The 15065-nt window shown below is 48.8% G+C and overlaps 3 protein-coding genes and 1 non-coding gene across 4 annotated transcripts; 3 read left to right on the top strand and 1 right to left on the bottom strand.

The window, feature by feature from the left end:
• Nucleotides 1-3690: 3690 nt before the first annotated feature.
• BCR38DRAFT_460512 (and other transporter-domain-containing protein) lies at nt 3691-6034 on the top strand (the record flags this gene model as incomplete). Its single annotated transcript, XM_040862421.1, has 3 exons — nt 3691-4204; nt 4266-5443; nt 6008-6034. The coding sequence occupies 3 exons, from the start codon at nt 3691-3693 to the stop codon at nt 6032-6034; spliced, it is 1719 nt and encodes a 572-aa protein (XP_040711872.1).
• Nucleotides 6035-6904: 870 nt separating this feature from the next.
• Nucleotides 6905-7007, bottom strand: BCR38DRAFT_t297. Its single transcript has one exon. It is a non-coding gene; the product is annotated as a tRNA-Thr (tRNA).
• A 787-nt stretch (nt 7008-7794) lies between these two features.
• BCR38DRAFT_445829 (S-adenosyl-L-methionine-dependent methyltransferase) lies at nt 7795-9752 on the top strand. The gene is made up of 8 exons (XM_040861045.1): nt 7795-8205; nt 8253-8326; nt 8397-8419; nt 8481-8499; nt 8552-9091; nt 9150-9342; nt 9394-9630; nt 9691-9752. Exons 1-7 carry the CDS (start codon nt 7862-7864, stop codon nt 9467-9469), a joined length of 1269 nt encoding a protein of 422 aa, XP_040711871.1. The 5' UTR covers nt 7795-7861; the 3' UTR covers nt 9470-9630; nt 9691-9752.
• A 3741-nt stretch (nt 9753-13493) lies between these two features.
• On the top strand, nt 13494-14275 carry BCR38DRAFT_460511 (uncharacterized protein; the record flags this gene model as incomplete). Its single annotated transcript, XM_040862420.1, has 2 exons — nt 13494-13823; nt 13853-14275. 2 exons carry the CDS (start codon nt 13494-13496, stop codon nt 14273-14275), a joined length of 753 nt encoding a protein of 250 aa, XP_040711870.1.
• Nucleotides 14276-15065: the final 790 nt, after the last annotated feature.

The raw sequence follows: 15065 nt of genomic DNA, 5'->3' as shown, positions 1-15065 counted from the left end.
CCGGTCGGATAGCGCTTAGGCCCGGATAATATCGATCTTCTCAGGGGGACTTTGTTAGTAGGGTGAGAACTAACATAGTATTGCGGCGGACGTAAAGCAGTCGCTAATAGAGCGAACCTACGTAGCAGCGTATGTATTTAGTCCAGCCATTAGGGCACGGTTTGACATACGGGAGTACTTGTAGAGGTACCCGGAGCTTCGAGCCTACGGCGTATTTAATAATACTATGTTGTGAAGAACCAAGAACGCTGCCCAGGCACACTCCATCAAATTGTCTGCAACCCCAGGGAAGATGGCCTAGACTTACGATGAGTGGTTGAAAGAATCTGACGACCTGGGGGATAGTAAGGCTGACTGGAGCTAATCACCAGAACATGGGTGTGGACACAAACATGTCCATGATCCATGGCAGGTACTGATCGTGCATTGCATGATGCTGTACCTCAATATCCCTAAGAGGAATAATGTAGGCCTGCCCAAACCTTGAAAGTTCGTCCTGCATTGAAAGATGCTAGCGTTGCATGTACGTACTATAGTCCCCCCTGTCGGTTAGCAAGTTTCAGTGGGCAGCCGGCGGCAGCATGGTCCACTTGTCAAACACCTGCAGTCTACCATATCAAGGATCTAGCATCAAGCATCAAGCCGCAAGCAGCGTAGTTCGTTACCAGACAGCTCGATGTGTGGTGCCGTTCAGACGCACCTGTCCGGGTGTGAAGGAGGCCTGGACAGGGCTGGGGGAACGAATCCCCTTGCATGTCGACCATATGCAGTCAGTCATAGGCCGGCACTTAAGTAGGCACCTTGTTCTGTTCTCCCCTGTCATTCGTTGAAGAACCAAGCAGACTGCTTAACTCTTTTTCTCGCGACTACAAATAAGCCTCAGAGTACTTTCCGAAGACCAAACTTATAGCAAGTGATTTACCACCAACATGCTTTGGTCTCAACGCGGGACAACTTCGCCTGGATTCAACGAAGAGAGGGTTGGTGATTGGACATCGTAGAAGGTTCGTTCTATCTTGCATTCACATCGCTGGAGACCAGTACCCATATTTAGTTCCTGCAGTTGACCTGCTGATATCGTGGCAGCTGCGCTAAAGAATACCGGCGTCGAATCGCTTTACCGCTCAACGTAATTTGCTCTGCGGCCCGCCGTGGCGCTCCCATCTTGCAGCCGATGTTATGCATGTGCATATGCGGCACCGATGCAGCTAAATTTCTTCTACCTTTGAAGTTGCGTCGTGCTGGGCCTATCTTGTTCTTCGACCCACGCTATTTACCCGCAGTCAGTACGTCGGAGGTAGCAAGCCTCTCAGGCAGCGACCTACACTGGCGTGGATCCGGGGTTTATTTGTTCGAGCACTTGTGAGATCTTACTTAAAAACTCCGGCGGCCAATTGTTTCTGCTCACTGCTGTTCCAAACCAGTGTCTCGTAATTACTGATGGATCATATCTAAGAGTAACACCTAACTTATATAAACAACCCATCGCTCCAGTCAAACCCCCGCAAGAGTATATATCCATAACCACGTAGGGATCTCACCAGTTCGAACGGGCCTTGAAAGGTGCCTGATAACAGAAAAGACCTCCATCATCTCGTCTAACTCAGAAGATGTAAGGGCGCATACTAAGCCACTACTCTATTTCCTTGTAAGGACACTAAGGCTGATAATAGGAGCTGGAAAGGCCCTCGAGAAGAAGGAACACGCCTTGTGGTCACTATCGCAACAGTATCAGCTACAGATTACAAATTTACAAAGTGTGTGCTACAATTCGTACCTCATGGCGGCATTCCCATCTTGCTGGGGGCAAATCTACATGGCCACAACCAGCAGACTCAGAATGAGGTGCTAACGTGTATCGACCCATTCAACCTCTCCCTATGTCGCCCGCCACCTTGTTCCGGGCCTCTGACCCACAGCAACTTCTACCCCATCGATAGTGTGATTTATTGAATCCGAATCACACTTGTGAGCTCAACATATCACTCACCGCCGCCAGGTGCGTGCAGACAAGCATTGCCAAGGCGGTAACCCGACCGTTGTCCGGGTGGGGCCGACGGGATCGCTGACAGTTCTTCTACGTTAGTTACCGTCTTGCTGCCGTCTTGGTCTTAGCGGAACGGGGGCTTGGCAATTCAAATAGAGCCGAGACTCGCGTCGCCGAACCCGCAGAACAACAGGAGAAGACGAAGGAAGTGTCCATGTTGCGCTCACAAGTTTGACAATGCGATCTTTCCAGCTCTCACCAAATCAATTCAATGCATTGCAGACGATACCGTTACTCTGCATATTATGATTGTGATTCACGGAAAACACCGGATTAATTCTGGAAGAGCGTCGTCGTCGACAAGCTTTTGGGGCCGAGCCCCGGGCCCTCGCCAAGCTTCACCTCACCAAGAGATTTTCAACTGCCAGGTTACTGGTACCCTTGCGAGTCAGAACGGAGCCAGACAGTGGTGCCATTGGATGTGAAGATCATACTAACCTGATTGATGTTTCGAAACGATTGCCACTGACGAAAGTCGCCGTGGGCTACCAGAGTGCAGTCTGTCGATTTTCACAATCGGCCCATCCGACCCATCACACGAGCGAATATGCTTAGGACGTACCTGGGCGGTTCCTGGGGTCTCCAGACATTCCCACCTCCCACAAGCAGGACTCGAAGAGCGCATCTGCTCGGTCCTTTAGGTCTCGACCTAGAAATGCGGGCTCCGGGGGCGAAGAAAGTTCAAAGCACAACGTTTTCTCCATATGGAGAACGGGCGCTCCGAGCAATTCTCGTACCCGCTAGCGGGTGGTCTTCTTTTCTGTGTGGGATAGAAGCTGGCCTTTTTCCGGGGCGAGTGATCAGCCGTCGAACGAAAATCGCCGCAAAACGCCGTTCTCGGCCAGCGTACCAACGACCGAGCCGTCTGAGGCAGGCTTGATCTGCGGCTTCAATTAGCGCAACTTTTGCGACGTTTTGACAATGCTAATGTCGCAACTTTCCTCCAGCCACATCACCAATTGATTGGACCTAGTTTAGAGCTTCGCAACTAAGATTTTCATCCGTTTCATCTTGATATATTTTCCCGACACACGCACGCATACGAGAAAGTCTCCCGAGGAAGCCCATTCATTGTCCACACAACCGACCCGGACCCGCTGGTGCCGGAGGTTCCTCGGTCAGTCCATGGGCCTTCCGTCACATTGTCCCCGCCGTCTTTCATGCTCGCACGAGTCATATACCCACCAACATCCCACTTTCCTGGTATGGCTGTCCGGAGCCCCAACTCCAACTCCAGGTCAGGCGAATCTTAAAAACCGGCGCGAGGCTGCAATGCAAAAACTGGAGGAGGCCACAACCCGGTAGTTGGGGCCCCGGCGGATGGGGAAAGCGCCGTAAAGGGGAAAATGGTCGTACTTCGGCCAGTTGGTAGCAAATACCCACTAGCAAATAGACTCGAATGACGATTCTCGTCTCGACTTGGGTGACGTTGACCATCGCCCACACTGCCCACACTGTCACGAGATGCTCAGAAATTTCGCGGGGGGCGGGGGACAGAAAGAATACAAAATAAGCGTCGTATCCCGTTTTATTGGGCAGCATTCATTGTTGTTCAAGCCGTATCCGACCCTCGGAGCATCTACCGCCTCATTTGATGTGTTTCCCGGCCAGGTCCCTCATCCTCTCACACTAAACATTTCACAATGGCCGACGAAAGCGTCACTCCGGCGCCTCCAAGGCAGTACTCAAAGCGAGTCGAGGATCAAGTCGAACACCAAGCCGCCACTCTCCCTCCCCTAAAGGAGAAAGATGCCGTTGCCATTGCGGCGGCCGGCGGCTATGTTGTCGACGACCTTATCAACGATATGGAGCAGCAGCTTGCTGCTGCTGGTGGCATGCGCAAGAGCTTCTGGGACCTTGAATTCAAGGACCCGCGCCATTTCACCTGGGTCATTGTCGCCTTCGCCTCCATGGGTGGTCTGCTTTCGGGACTCGATCAGTCCCTCATCAGCGGTGCTAACCTTTTCCTGCCCAAGGATTTGGGCTTGACTACTGCTCAGAACAGTCTGGTCAACTCGGGTATGCCGCTGGGCGCTGTTGGTGGTGCATTGATTTTGGGTGTGTGCAACGAGAATTTCGGTAGAAGGTGGTCCATTATCATCTCCACCATTCTTTACACTATCGGCGCCGCACTTGAGGCTGGATCGATGAACTATGGTATGCTATTCACCCAGTCGTGAACAACCTATCCGTCATCCTTGATCTAATTTCTAACCAGGTATGATTGTCGCCTCCCGTGTCATTCTTGGTGTCGGTGTCGGTTTGGAAGGTGGCACCGTCCCCGTCTACGTCGCCGAGACCGTCGAGCGCAGGATCCGCGGTAACCTCGTCTCCCTCTACCAATTCAACATCGCGCTGGGCGAAGTCCTCGGCTACGCCGTCGCGGCTATGTTCCTGCGCGTGCCGGGTAACTGGCGCTACATCCTGGGCTCCTCGCTCGTCTTCTCCACCATCATGTTCTTCGGCATGCTGTTTCTGCCCGAGTCCCCCCGCTTCCTTATGCACAAGGGTAAGACGCTCGAGGCCTACAAGGTGTGGAAGCGGATCCGCGGCGTCGAGCGGCAGGACGCCCGCGAGGAGTTCTTCGTCATGAAGGTTTCCGTCCTCGACGAGCAGCAGGCCATAGCCGAGGGCTCCAGCAACAAGCGCTTCCCCTGGATGGACTTCTTCACCAACCCGCGCGCCCGCCGTGCCCTCATCTACGCCAATATTATGATTCTACTGGGACAACTGACCGGAGTCAACGCCATCATGTACTACATGAGCATCCTCATGAACCAGATCGGCTTCAACGAAGAGAAGTCAACATACATGTCCCTCGTCGGTGGCGGCTCCCTCCTCATTGGCACCATCCCCGCCATCTTCCTCATGGAGAAGTTTGGCCGCCGCTTCTGGGCTAACATGATGTTGCCCGGGTTCTTCGTCGGACTCGTTATCATCGGCGCCAGCTACCAGATCAACGTCGAGACCAATCTCCTGGGCGCCGAGATCTGCTACCTCATCGGTCTCGTCCTCTACATGGGTTTCTTCGGTTGCTACGCCTGTCTAACCTGGGTCGTGCCGTCGGAGGTGTACCCTACTTATCTTCGATCCTACGGCATGACCACCTCGGACGCCCTGCTCTTCCTCGCTTCTTTCGTCGTCACATACAATTTCTCGGCTATGCAAGAGGCCATGACCCGCACAGGTCTCACCCTCGGCTTCTACGGCGGAATTGCGGTGTTGGGTTGGTTTTACCAGATCATCTTCATGCCTGAGACTAAGGACAAGACTCTGGAGGAGATTGATCTCTTGTTTGAGAGGCCCACAAGGGAGATTGCTGCCGAGAATATCAAGAACACCGTTCAGGGTTTCGCGGATTTCTTTATGGGTCGGTGGAGCAATTTGCGCCCGACTGTGCGGGAGGAACCCGACAGGACTGAGAAGTTGGACGATAAGGATGAGAAGGATGAGAAGGATGTGTAAACGACTAATATGGAGGAATAATTGGTGCTGAGGTGGTGGGGAGATTGGATTTGGCTCTATGAGATACCCCCCTTGAGTATGATTTATGAGTAATTCCGCAATATTTGCTACAATGCATTGTTTGGAACATAAGTGAAGCATTGAGTCCCACGATTAAGATTTTGACATGATTTACAATGTTTACATGTTCGTGTCATCTTTTATGGCATGGGGTTATCTATTAAAACTGTATTTCTTTCGTTGGCTCCTTCCAAGTCTACAGTTTCAAGATATTCCAGTAACTGTGATTGACGTGGGATAATTGAATGCGATGGGTGGTATAAAACAGCGAAGTTTACACAATTGGCTCGTGTATGAGATCGCTTGGTCATTGTTTACAATGGACGGTTGCACTGTGAAAGCTACTACGAGGAGCTGTGGTGTTTAAGGCGTGAGTTGGAGTTCGGAAAATAGAACCAGGTCAAGTAGGAAATGCATAGCTACCGTTGTAACTAGGTCCGAGGCGGATATTATGAGGGATGATGAGACTATATATTAATAGATATAAGACTTAGTAAATCCCTTAAACGATTCACTAAACCATATATGCATCGGGACTTGTGATGTTGTGTCGAGAACGGGAATAATAACAACTATACTAACTTTTATCTTTTCTCTCGCTACCTTGTGTTGTTTTCAATAGATGCTTCACGTTATCTCACTTGCTCGTGGCTCTATATAGAACTCAAAAGCTAGAAATAAAAAAATAATATTAAATACGCCGTAGGTGTTAACCCTCGGTACCTCTACAAGTACTCCCTTAAGGGGCTATAGATGATATAGCGGGCCCTTAAGCCGCGTCGGGCGGTTATACAGGTAAACTTGTAGCCAAATGACTACTAAACCTCCTGTCCCTCCCTAAGTCTGTGCTACAACCCCTGCCTGAACTACCGATAAGTGTGGTAATGTGGCACTTAAATTCGTCCTCAGGGGTGGGATGCTGCTGATGTGCAGAAGATGCTCGACTATTTTTTTGTCGCGACAAGTCGTAGTATCTGCTAATTGGGGTTCTCGTCGAGCGTATACATCTCAACCATACGCTCAAGTGGATAGACCGTAACGTGGTCAGACGCTCGCAAGAATCGCGGCGAGAGGGCGTGCTGCGCGCCTTCTATCGTGAGGGGACGGGTTCGCCGACGAGCGTTATCGGAAAGGCGAGGTCCGATAAGGGGTCGGATTAACGATTCGAATTCTGGACCGGCTGTCGAGTTATATTCCGCCGACGTAGTGCTTGACGGTCGACTGGCTAGGATGCTCGTAATCCTAAACTGCACCAATCTCCCTATTATCGCTAGGTAGGCGAAGTCAACAAGGTGGGCAGCGCGCCGTAAGGGTTGACTAAACCCCCTTGTGTGTCAGCTGCGGGATTCGAACCCGCGACTCGTCACCGACCCAAGTGGGCGAGGCTCAAATCGGGACTTATCTACCAGCGAAGTGACCAACTACACCAGCCGACAGCTAGAAATAATGCACCTGTAACCTTCGTTGCGGCCACGGACAATTATCTTATGCCATCTCACTACCAGAGGCCGGCCCATTTATATCGAAGTGTCTTCTATTCGTGTTATGTCCACCGCACAATTTTCGGTTCTGGAAAAAGCATAGGAGTCAATAAAACCCGATTTTACGCTGTTTCCTTCCTTTTCAAGTATAGGATAGAGTTTAACAGAGATGGCTAAAGGGAAGCGTTGCTACCAGATTACCAGACGAGGAGCAAGGGCTTGCTCCAATCGATGCAGAGTTTTGAAGTATGATGATAATTTTCTTTAAATAACCATCCTATGACAGTAATACCTCAGCTATCTAAATGCGGGATGACGTGGGATTGCCAGACCCGATATGCCGGGGGGAAGCAGGTGTTTTCGGTGCGTTTGTTGTTGCACAGGTTAAACCTTCCTTCGGGCTAGAAGTTCAGCGAGAAAATTCATTCTCTGAAAGGAAAAGTGCAATTCTAGTTGCATATGCCTCCTCAAATTACTCGAGACTTCGTGGCCGATAATGGTACTATGATCTGGCAGGAAGTCGGCGCCGGCGGACCCACCCGCTCCGCGTCCATCGGAGGTGATGGATCATCTTCTTTTACCCGCCAAGCGACGCGGTTCTTCTTTGGTGCGTGCATGTGGACTTACGATGGTCTGTCAGTCGGTCTGTCAGATGATACCCACGCTGCAATGTCACGTAATGCTCCACGCGGATTAAAGACCGAGGTTACTCCCTTAGCTTGCATCCTTCGTTTCACAGTTGTAAAATTTCCTTCTACATTCTTCACATACAGCTGTAGTCAAGCTCATTAGTACCTATTTACACGATATGGACAGCATGTCTAACACCAAGGGTGGAAATGCTGGGTCTTCCACCAACGACAACACCGGTCATGATAGCTTGTCTTCGCCTGGTCGCACTATCGATAGCTCGACCGGCCATCTTTCACACTCTTCGATTGAGTCCTCAGATAGTTCCGGCGCAAGCATTGGTGACAAGACATCTAAAGCTAGGACCTACGATGAGGATTCTGTGGTGCGTGGGGGTTTCTATGCGGACCCGTCGACTAACGAATCGCTTGATACTGGCCTAAAGACAGCTACTGCGTGGTCGTCGAATTTCTGGCTGAAACCGGAGCCCGTCGTGCCAGATACCCCCGAACGTATTCCAACGTAAGCTACTGAGAGTCCGAGTGGTGGAACTGCTGACCAAACCCTAGTGGTTACACCATTTCTGAACCCGGATCGATCGTCGAGGGGAGCGGGAGAACGTACAATGGTTATAGGGAAGGGAGTATGGACCAAATTCCATTTCCCAGTAGTTATTTTGGCGAGAAAATGGGTATGCTGACTAACCATTTTAGAGTATCTACTTCCAAATGATGGTGTAAGACCTTCGCAACCTGGAAGATATCCAGATCTGCCGCATCGCTAATTCAGAATTCAAGGCGGAACAAGATCGCCTAGGTAAGCAGGAGGCGCTCTAACTGCATATAATCGCAGTATTAACAAGTATCAGATTTCCAACATGAAATATTTCGCATTGCCTTCGATGGTGCTCTCACCCTAGCACCGATTGGGGAGCCAAGCCGTGTTCTAGATATTGCCACGGGAACCGGAATATGGGCATTCGAATTCGCCGAAAGCTACCCAAACTCCCAAGTTGTTGGGACAGACTTGAGTCTCATTCAGCCTCCGAGAAATATACCCAATTGTACATTTGTGCGCGAGGACTCCGAGGAGCTTTGGGTCCACGGTTTCAAGTTCGACTACATCCACATGCGACAGGTCTGCACCTGCTTCGACAACGACATGGCGGTCATTCAGCAAGCCTTTAACCACCTCAATGAAGGGGGATGGATGGAGATCCAGGATGGGTACCTCGAGCTAAATTCGATCGACGGCACGACAGAGGGTACCAGCCTACAGCGATTTATTGATCTCGTCCATTCCGGGTTTCGAGCAATGGGTAGAGATCTTCTCAAAGCCAAGTATTACAAGAAGTGGCTTATACAAGCGGGATTCGTTGATATCTGCGAAAAGCGACTGCCTGTTCCCAGTAAGTCGAAACAAGTCAGCTCATTGGCCAGGAATCAGTGCTAATTTGTATGAACAAGTCAACCCCTGGCCACAAGAGCCCAGATTTAAAAACCTCGGGAGATATCAGAATGCAAACTTTCACCAAGCGGTGGAAGCTATTTCTTTGAAGACACTTCCGAAGGCCGGCTTATCGCAAGTGGAGGCCCGGGATCTCATGGCGCAGGCCGATAGGGATCACAACAACCAAGCTATACATGGATACTGCTCGATGTAAGTACTGTTTCTCGATATATGACGGGATGTTACTAATATGCGGTGTAGATACGTGGTTTATGGCCGGAAGCCATGTGCGTGGGAGATTTCTTCGCAAAAGTTACCATCGGCATTAAATCAGTGACCGATAGATCTTTGTTATGTTGCACAGGAATCCTACAAGCAGCCTTTCCTGCCCGCTAGCTCACAGCTAAAAAGAAATATTGCACCTGGCTACAGCGATAAAACTAAGACAATGGGATTTGGGCCGAGGATAAACTCAAATCAGGAATACCCCAGTAGATGGTATGTACCACCAATCCGCCTCGTCCAATCGAGCCTCTCAGAACTGATAATTATGAGTAGTCATAACGCGGATGTAGATAGCTGGCTTTATGTAAGACTTTATTAAAGTTAATGTACTCCAGAAATGGAAGGTTTTATGTGATGCCATGCTCCTGGCGATGGGCAGTGACAAGCAAGTTATGAAGGTTCAACTTGCGCCCATCCGCCAGAGTATAACTTGCATTGCCTATTCTTCCGTCCCTTCCACCAGCGTATTTTGGATCACTCTGCATTTAATTTCCTAAAAATAGTGGCTTCATCCCATGCACAACATAGCTACCACCGGTCAACCCGAGTTGTCCAGTAGCAAGGGAGGGGAGAGTTGCAAGTGCAAATAGGTACACCTGCCCCGCTTTACAAGATCTTTCTTAACCTGTAGTAAGAACTCTTCAATCTGCTCGGGTGTCATCCCTAAGCCCCTCAGTATCTCGTAAACCAGTCCAATAAGATAGGCCAAGAGAACTCCAAACGATGCAACCTTAGCGTACCAGGACCTCGGACGAATAGATTCAATCAGATGCGTAGCAACATACGAGACGTTATTATTTACGCTGCAATGATGAGACGACTTCATGATTATTAATGTGGGCCACTTTTCGACTGGGAGAAGGCGATCCCGAAACCAGGACTAAAGGTACAGACAGGCCATAGATCAGGGAATAACATAGGGTCAACCCATTATTGAGACAGCTAGCAGACGAGAACACAACATCTAAGAAAACCCTCCGCTGGCGTATCTGGGCAGATTTTTCTTTCATATTGGGTGAATCAACACTAGTACTCGTCAGGTAATCCCATGCATTAGACAAGCCGAAATCGGTCCAACTGTGCTTGGGAGGCTTCTTCTTGTTGTTACTCTGATATGATCTGAAGACCACCATGAACTTTTTCTAATAAGAAAAAGTGCTTGGGCACTAAAGAAGGCGAGTGAGGATGGGCGAACCAAATCAGAGCAATAAGAACTGGTTTGACTACAACCTGTGGAGAAAAAGCACGTCGCTGAGCTGAATCAACTGTCATATCTCTTGGAATTCCCCGAGGGTTTCTGAAGCCCACGAGTTTGTTACAAAAACGTTAGTTGGTAGGTATTGAGGCTTACTTCCAAATTGGGAAATTTCAATCTCTGTCCAAAATGTCAGCTACTTGTCAGGGAAAGCCACCGCTCAGTCTTCAGCCTGCTACGGTCGTGAGAATAAGAGCGCAGCTATTCCAAATCAGCGAATTAGGTAGTCACTGAGGGGAATCGGGTTTCGACTTTCTTGTTATGGTCTCTTAGGTCTCTGGCGCGAATGGGTTATGCAAGTGGCTTGGGTGGGTTGGGACGGTAATTTTAACCTCCTGTGCTGTCCTCTGTTTTCCACCCAGCTTCAACCTAGTATCTTCTGTTCGGATCTCATATCACAAATCTGCGCATTAAATTTACTTATTCCGACATAGGGACTCTGCGAAAATTACCATCACCTGGTATGTCGATATGAAGAGACAGACGTTGGGCCAGGAGGCCCTCAGCTTGTCCTCGGGATCCCATCCTTCCGCAACTGTACCAGGCTCAGACGATCTACAGACCTCGCAATAAATATCCCAATAGCAGCATCAATAAGCCTCATTTACCGCGATTTCCGGTCCCATTACGTTCTTTCCAGGTGTAAACCAAGCGACGGAATACGGTGCATCAACTGCCAATGTACTTTATGTTCCAGGTCGTTTCGCTGAGCTATTCTTTCCTGTCTCGCTCAAACCTCTGGCCCTTGAAACATCTATCGGCCTACTGGTGCAGATAGTATTGTATTTGAATTAAAGTAGTCTCTCCCGGACCAAAATGTCAAAAAGTACAAGTGGCCCATAAAGACCTTAAGTACGCAACGATATTCCTTTTAGATTCCTATGTGGGAGCGCTGATCATGTCTAAGCATATTAGCGATGCTTATACATGAAAGGCTTTGTTCCTGAAAGTCCAACCCCTATTCAAAATAACCACATCGTCGAGTTCATCTTCAAGGATCCGCACACCCCGCTGTCTACAATCCCACGACGTCCTTTCACGATGCGGACTATATGGTAAACCAGACGCCTTACTCCGATTTTCCTCAACATGCAAGTTCTGAGTATCAACGGTTACATGGAAAATGGGATCAAAGTCTCTCTACAAGCGTCAGAAACGCCCCGACCCAGGTCCTCCTGGGTTACCAGATGCTAAGGCGAAGAGAACCAAAAGCCGGTTTCCTTCTGTAAGCCCTTTCCCTTTGTTTTATAATGATTATAAAACCATACACATCCTATCCGGCCTCAAGTGAAGTCACCGAATCCTGATTAATTGCTAATTACAGCAGCTTATCTGGCTTCTTATGCCAGTTTCTGATGGAAGAGCGGCACTTTATTTCTAGTATTAGTACGGGGCGTTGAGTTTGATTAGACACGTCTAGGAGTCAGATATCAATGGGGGTTGATTCAACATCAACCACGGGAGAGTCAGAAGGGAGAAGAGGTTGGCGATACCAGATTTTGTAGCAGCGTCCTGCAAAGGGTCAATTGATCCATATCTTCTTACATTTAATAATATCTCGATGAATTTACTAACTCTCTCACTAGTTTATTTTTCTACTCAATAATGAGATTAATAATGTGTTGCGTGCCCCAGCCACAATGAATGTAGGTCATTGTGGCTGGAACCTCATGACCAAATTCCAATAAGCAGATAGGGCTCGCGTTATAGTCCACCACAAGCGGAATCTTATCACTGAAGTAAGAGGTGTCGTATGGTAGAGTTGCATGGCTTATAGGCCTGTTAATACAGTGGATTTATATGATATGTTTTACGTAGCCCTCAACTTCGTCGGGTTGATTACAAAGTGGGCAGCACGAACAAATGGGAAACCAGATGGTAGCTTTGATCACATTGGCTTAATTTGAAAAATTCTGATTGATATTTCGGAGGGGAGAAGATGATATGTTCGTAATACAAAGCTCCATGCAGTTCCTGACCAGAGTCACCAAACTTGGTGAATGGCTATACTCGAAATTATTCGATTTTCACCGAATTTCCGAATTTCCCATATTACATTTCTTAAAGGCCCAACGCTTCATGCTCGAGCCTAACTTATGAATATGGGTGCAAGAAAGCCTCTCTTATAAGCCGATTACAGACATGAGCCCTTCAGACAACACGAAAATTCAAAAGTTTCAGCTAATGCTCTGTTTCACATCGCATTATGCGCTGGGATCTGACAATAATGATCAATATTGGTAAATTTAGAACATCATGTCTAGATATTTGATAGTAGCTTCGGCCAAACAATGGTAAAGCTCCTTTTAATTCTATAATTGAACGCAATTGTTTTATGCTCGGCGTCATACGCATCAATAAGCAGAGTTACAAATTGCCAATTGCTTAAGTGGCGAAGATCTATTAATTATGCAGAAGCCGGTGACAGTACAAACAATGCACCTTTAACGCCCGCACGAGTCCTGCTTGCTAAAGACAATGCAATCTTATATAATTTTGAGAAGTTATTTAATTTACCCCAGCACCTGCCGAGATGTATAAGTCACTACTGTGTCAAGATTACATGGAGAGAAGCGGGACGAACGACTGTATATCATTGGAAAATGCCGACGGTTGATATAGCCTCAAAGAAACGACCAATATACAAGGCTCCGTCCGCCCAATCGGCAGTATAATTTCTGGAACCAGCAAAATCAAAACAATAAGATTCATTAGCTACAATACCACAAGGGAATTCCTGCGTGGAGGATACATAAGAAAGACCTTATCTTTGCATGATGATCACCATAACTCATCAATAAAAAGCCAACTCATCTGCACCATGATCCAACTCCTTATTTCAGCCTCCTTAGTGGCCAGCTGCCTAGCTGCGCCAGCCTCAGTTGCAGTACCCTGCGACCTTACTACCCTCACCTCCACAACCTCGAGCTACATTGCCGCCCAAGCCGCCGGCAGCACCACCCAGCTCCCCTTCCTTGGAAGCCCACTAAACTACACGGAAAACTTCAAATCCGCCGACGTTACTCGTGGAATTCTGGCTACTCCGCTTAAAATCGACCATAACCATAGTCTCCACGACACGACCGCCTGCTCAACCTATATGGAGCTAATCGTGACAAACTCGGAGCACCCATACGTCCTAGGGACGCAGGTGTACCTCACAGACGGCAAGGTAACCAGATGGAGACCATTGTAACGGACCGGGGCGACTGGCTTTTCAACGCTACGGGGACGCTATCGTGGGCGTCTAAGGAGAATTGGGGGGTTATACCCGAGGGAAGCAGGGATACGAGGGCGGTAATTCAGGCGGCTGCTGATGCATATGCTGATGTTTTTAATGATAAGAGTGTGGTTGTGCCTTGGGGGACACCGTGGAGGCTGGAGGGGGGTTCGTATACGGGCAGTGGGGCCGCAACGGATAGGTGTGATGTTGGAATTCCGAATGGGGTCAAGTTGACTAGGCGCCGGTATGTTATCGACGAGTTGTTGGGGAGTGTGGATCTCTTTATGGATTTTGGGAATGGGCTTCCAGATAGTCACGAGTTTCGAGTTGAGGGGGGTAAGATTCGATATGTTCACACGTTGACTGCTACGGGTGGCTAGGATGAAGACTAACATGTTCGACATACCAGTGCCACGATCGGGGGTGTCAGCGTTGGCACAAATGAAAATATTGTGAAATTGATTTCTTCCACCGCATAACGATACATATTAGATTAATTTGTGACTTGACTTAGTCTTCCGTGGATCAAAAAGTCCTAAATTATAGTGCATACCTCGGGAGGGAATCTGCGGAATTGGAGTAATGCAGGCTCGGCATGTGTGTGGTACTACGGCCAAGTTCAAGACTTCCGCGCCAAACTGTGAAGCTACATCCCCTGACGCCGTACAGTCTCCAGCCACCACAAAGCCACTCCCTGGCTGTGGTCAGGTTCAAATCACTGGAAGTGGCCCGAAACCATCGGCTGCTCTACGCCTCGACCATGACAAAGGTCACCAGTTTTGCGCCAGACCGGCTTCCAGCGGTACGCAGAGGAAGTCAAGTTGCACCGAAAATACTACGAGTGATTATGCTTTACCTGGTTGTTGGGAATGAGATGTGAAGTTGAAGAAGTAGAAGTTGCATTGTAATGCCACGAGGGCATAGCCCGTTAGCCCACAGGCTTGTCGGACTGCGGGTGCTGCTGAGGCTTAAATAGGGTGGGGTAGGGAAGTTCGTGTTATGCCGTTAGAAAATTGCTTGGACTCTACAAATGTCTGGTCGTTTTTATTCAAGTGGACTTGACTCTGGCTTCACATAATATAGAAAATTCAGCTTGCTCAGGCTAAGCACATATCTGCACCTGAGTACAGTAGTCAAGACCTGGGAATCGAACAGCGCGCGTACTTGTAA

This window comes from Pseudomassariella vexata (assembly GCF_002105095.1).
Source record: "Pseudomassariella vexata strain CBS 129021 chromosome Unknown BCR38scaffold_14, whole genome shotgun sequence".
In the NCBI taxonomy this organism is placed as follows: domain Eukaryota; kingdom Fungi; phylum Ascomycota; class Sordariomycetes; order Amphisphaeriales; family Pseudomassariaceae; genus Pseudomassariella; species Pseudomassariella vexata.
Note: the sequence above shows the minus strand (reverse complement) of the source record. Positions and strands in the feature narration are given on the sequence as shown.

Coding starts and splice junctions, on each gene's coding strand:
- BCR38DRAFT_445829 (XM_040861045.1), top strand. CDS start 7,862: ATGGACAGCATGTCTAACACCAAGGGTGGAAATGCTGGGTCTTCCACC. Junction 8,206..8,252: donor ACCCCCGAACGTATTCCAAC/GTAAGCTACTGA, acceptor ACCAAACCCTAG/TGGTTACACCATTTCTGAAC. Junction 9,092..9,149: donor AAAGCGACTGCCTGTTCCCA/GTAAGTCGAAAC, acceptor TGTATGAACAAG/TCAACCCCTGGCCACAAGAG.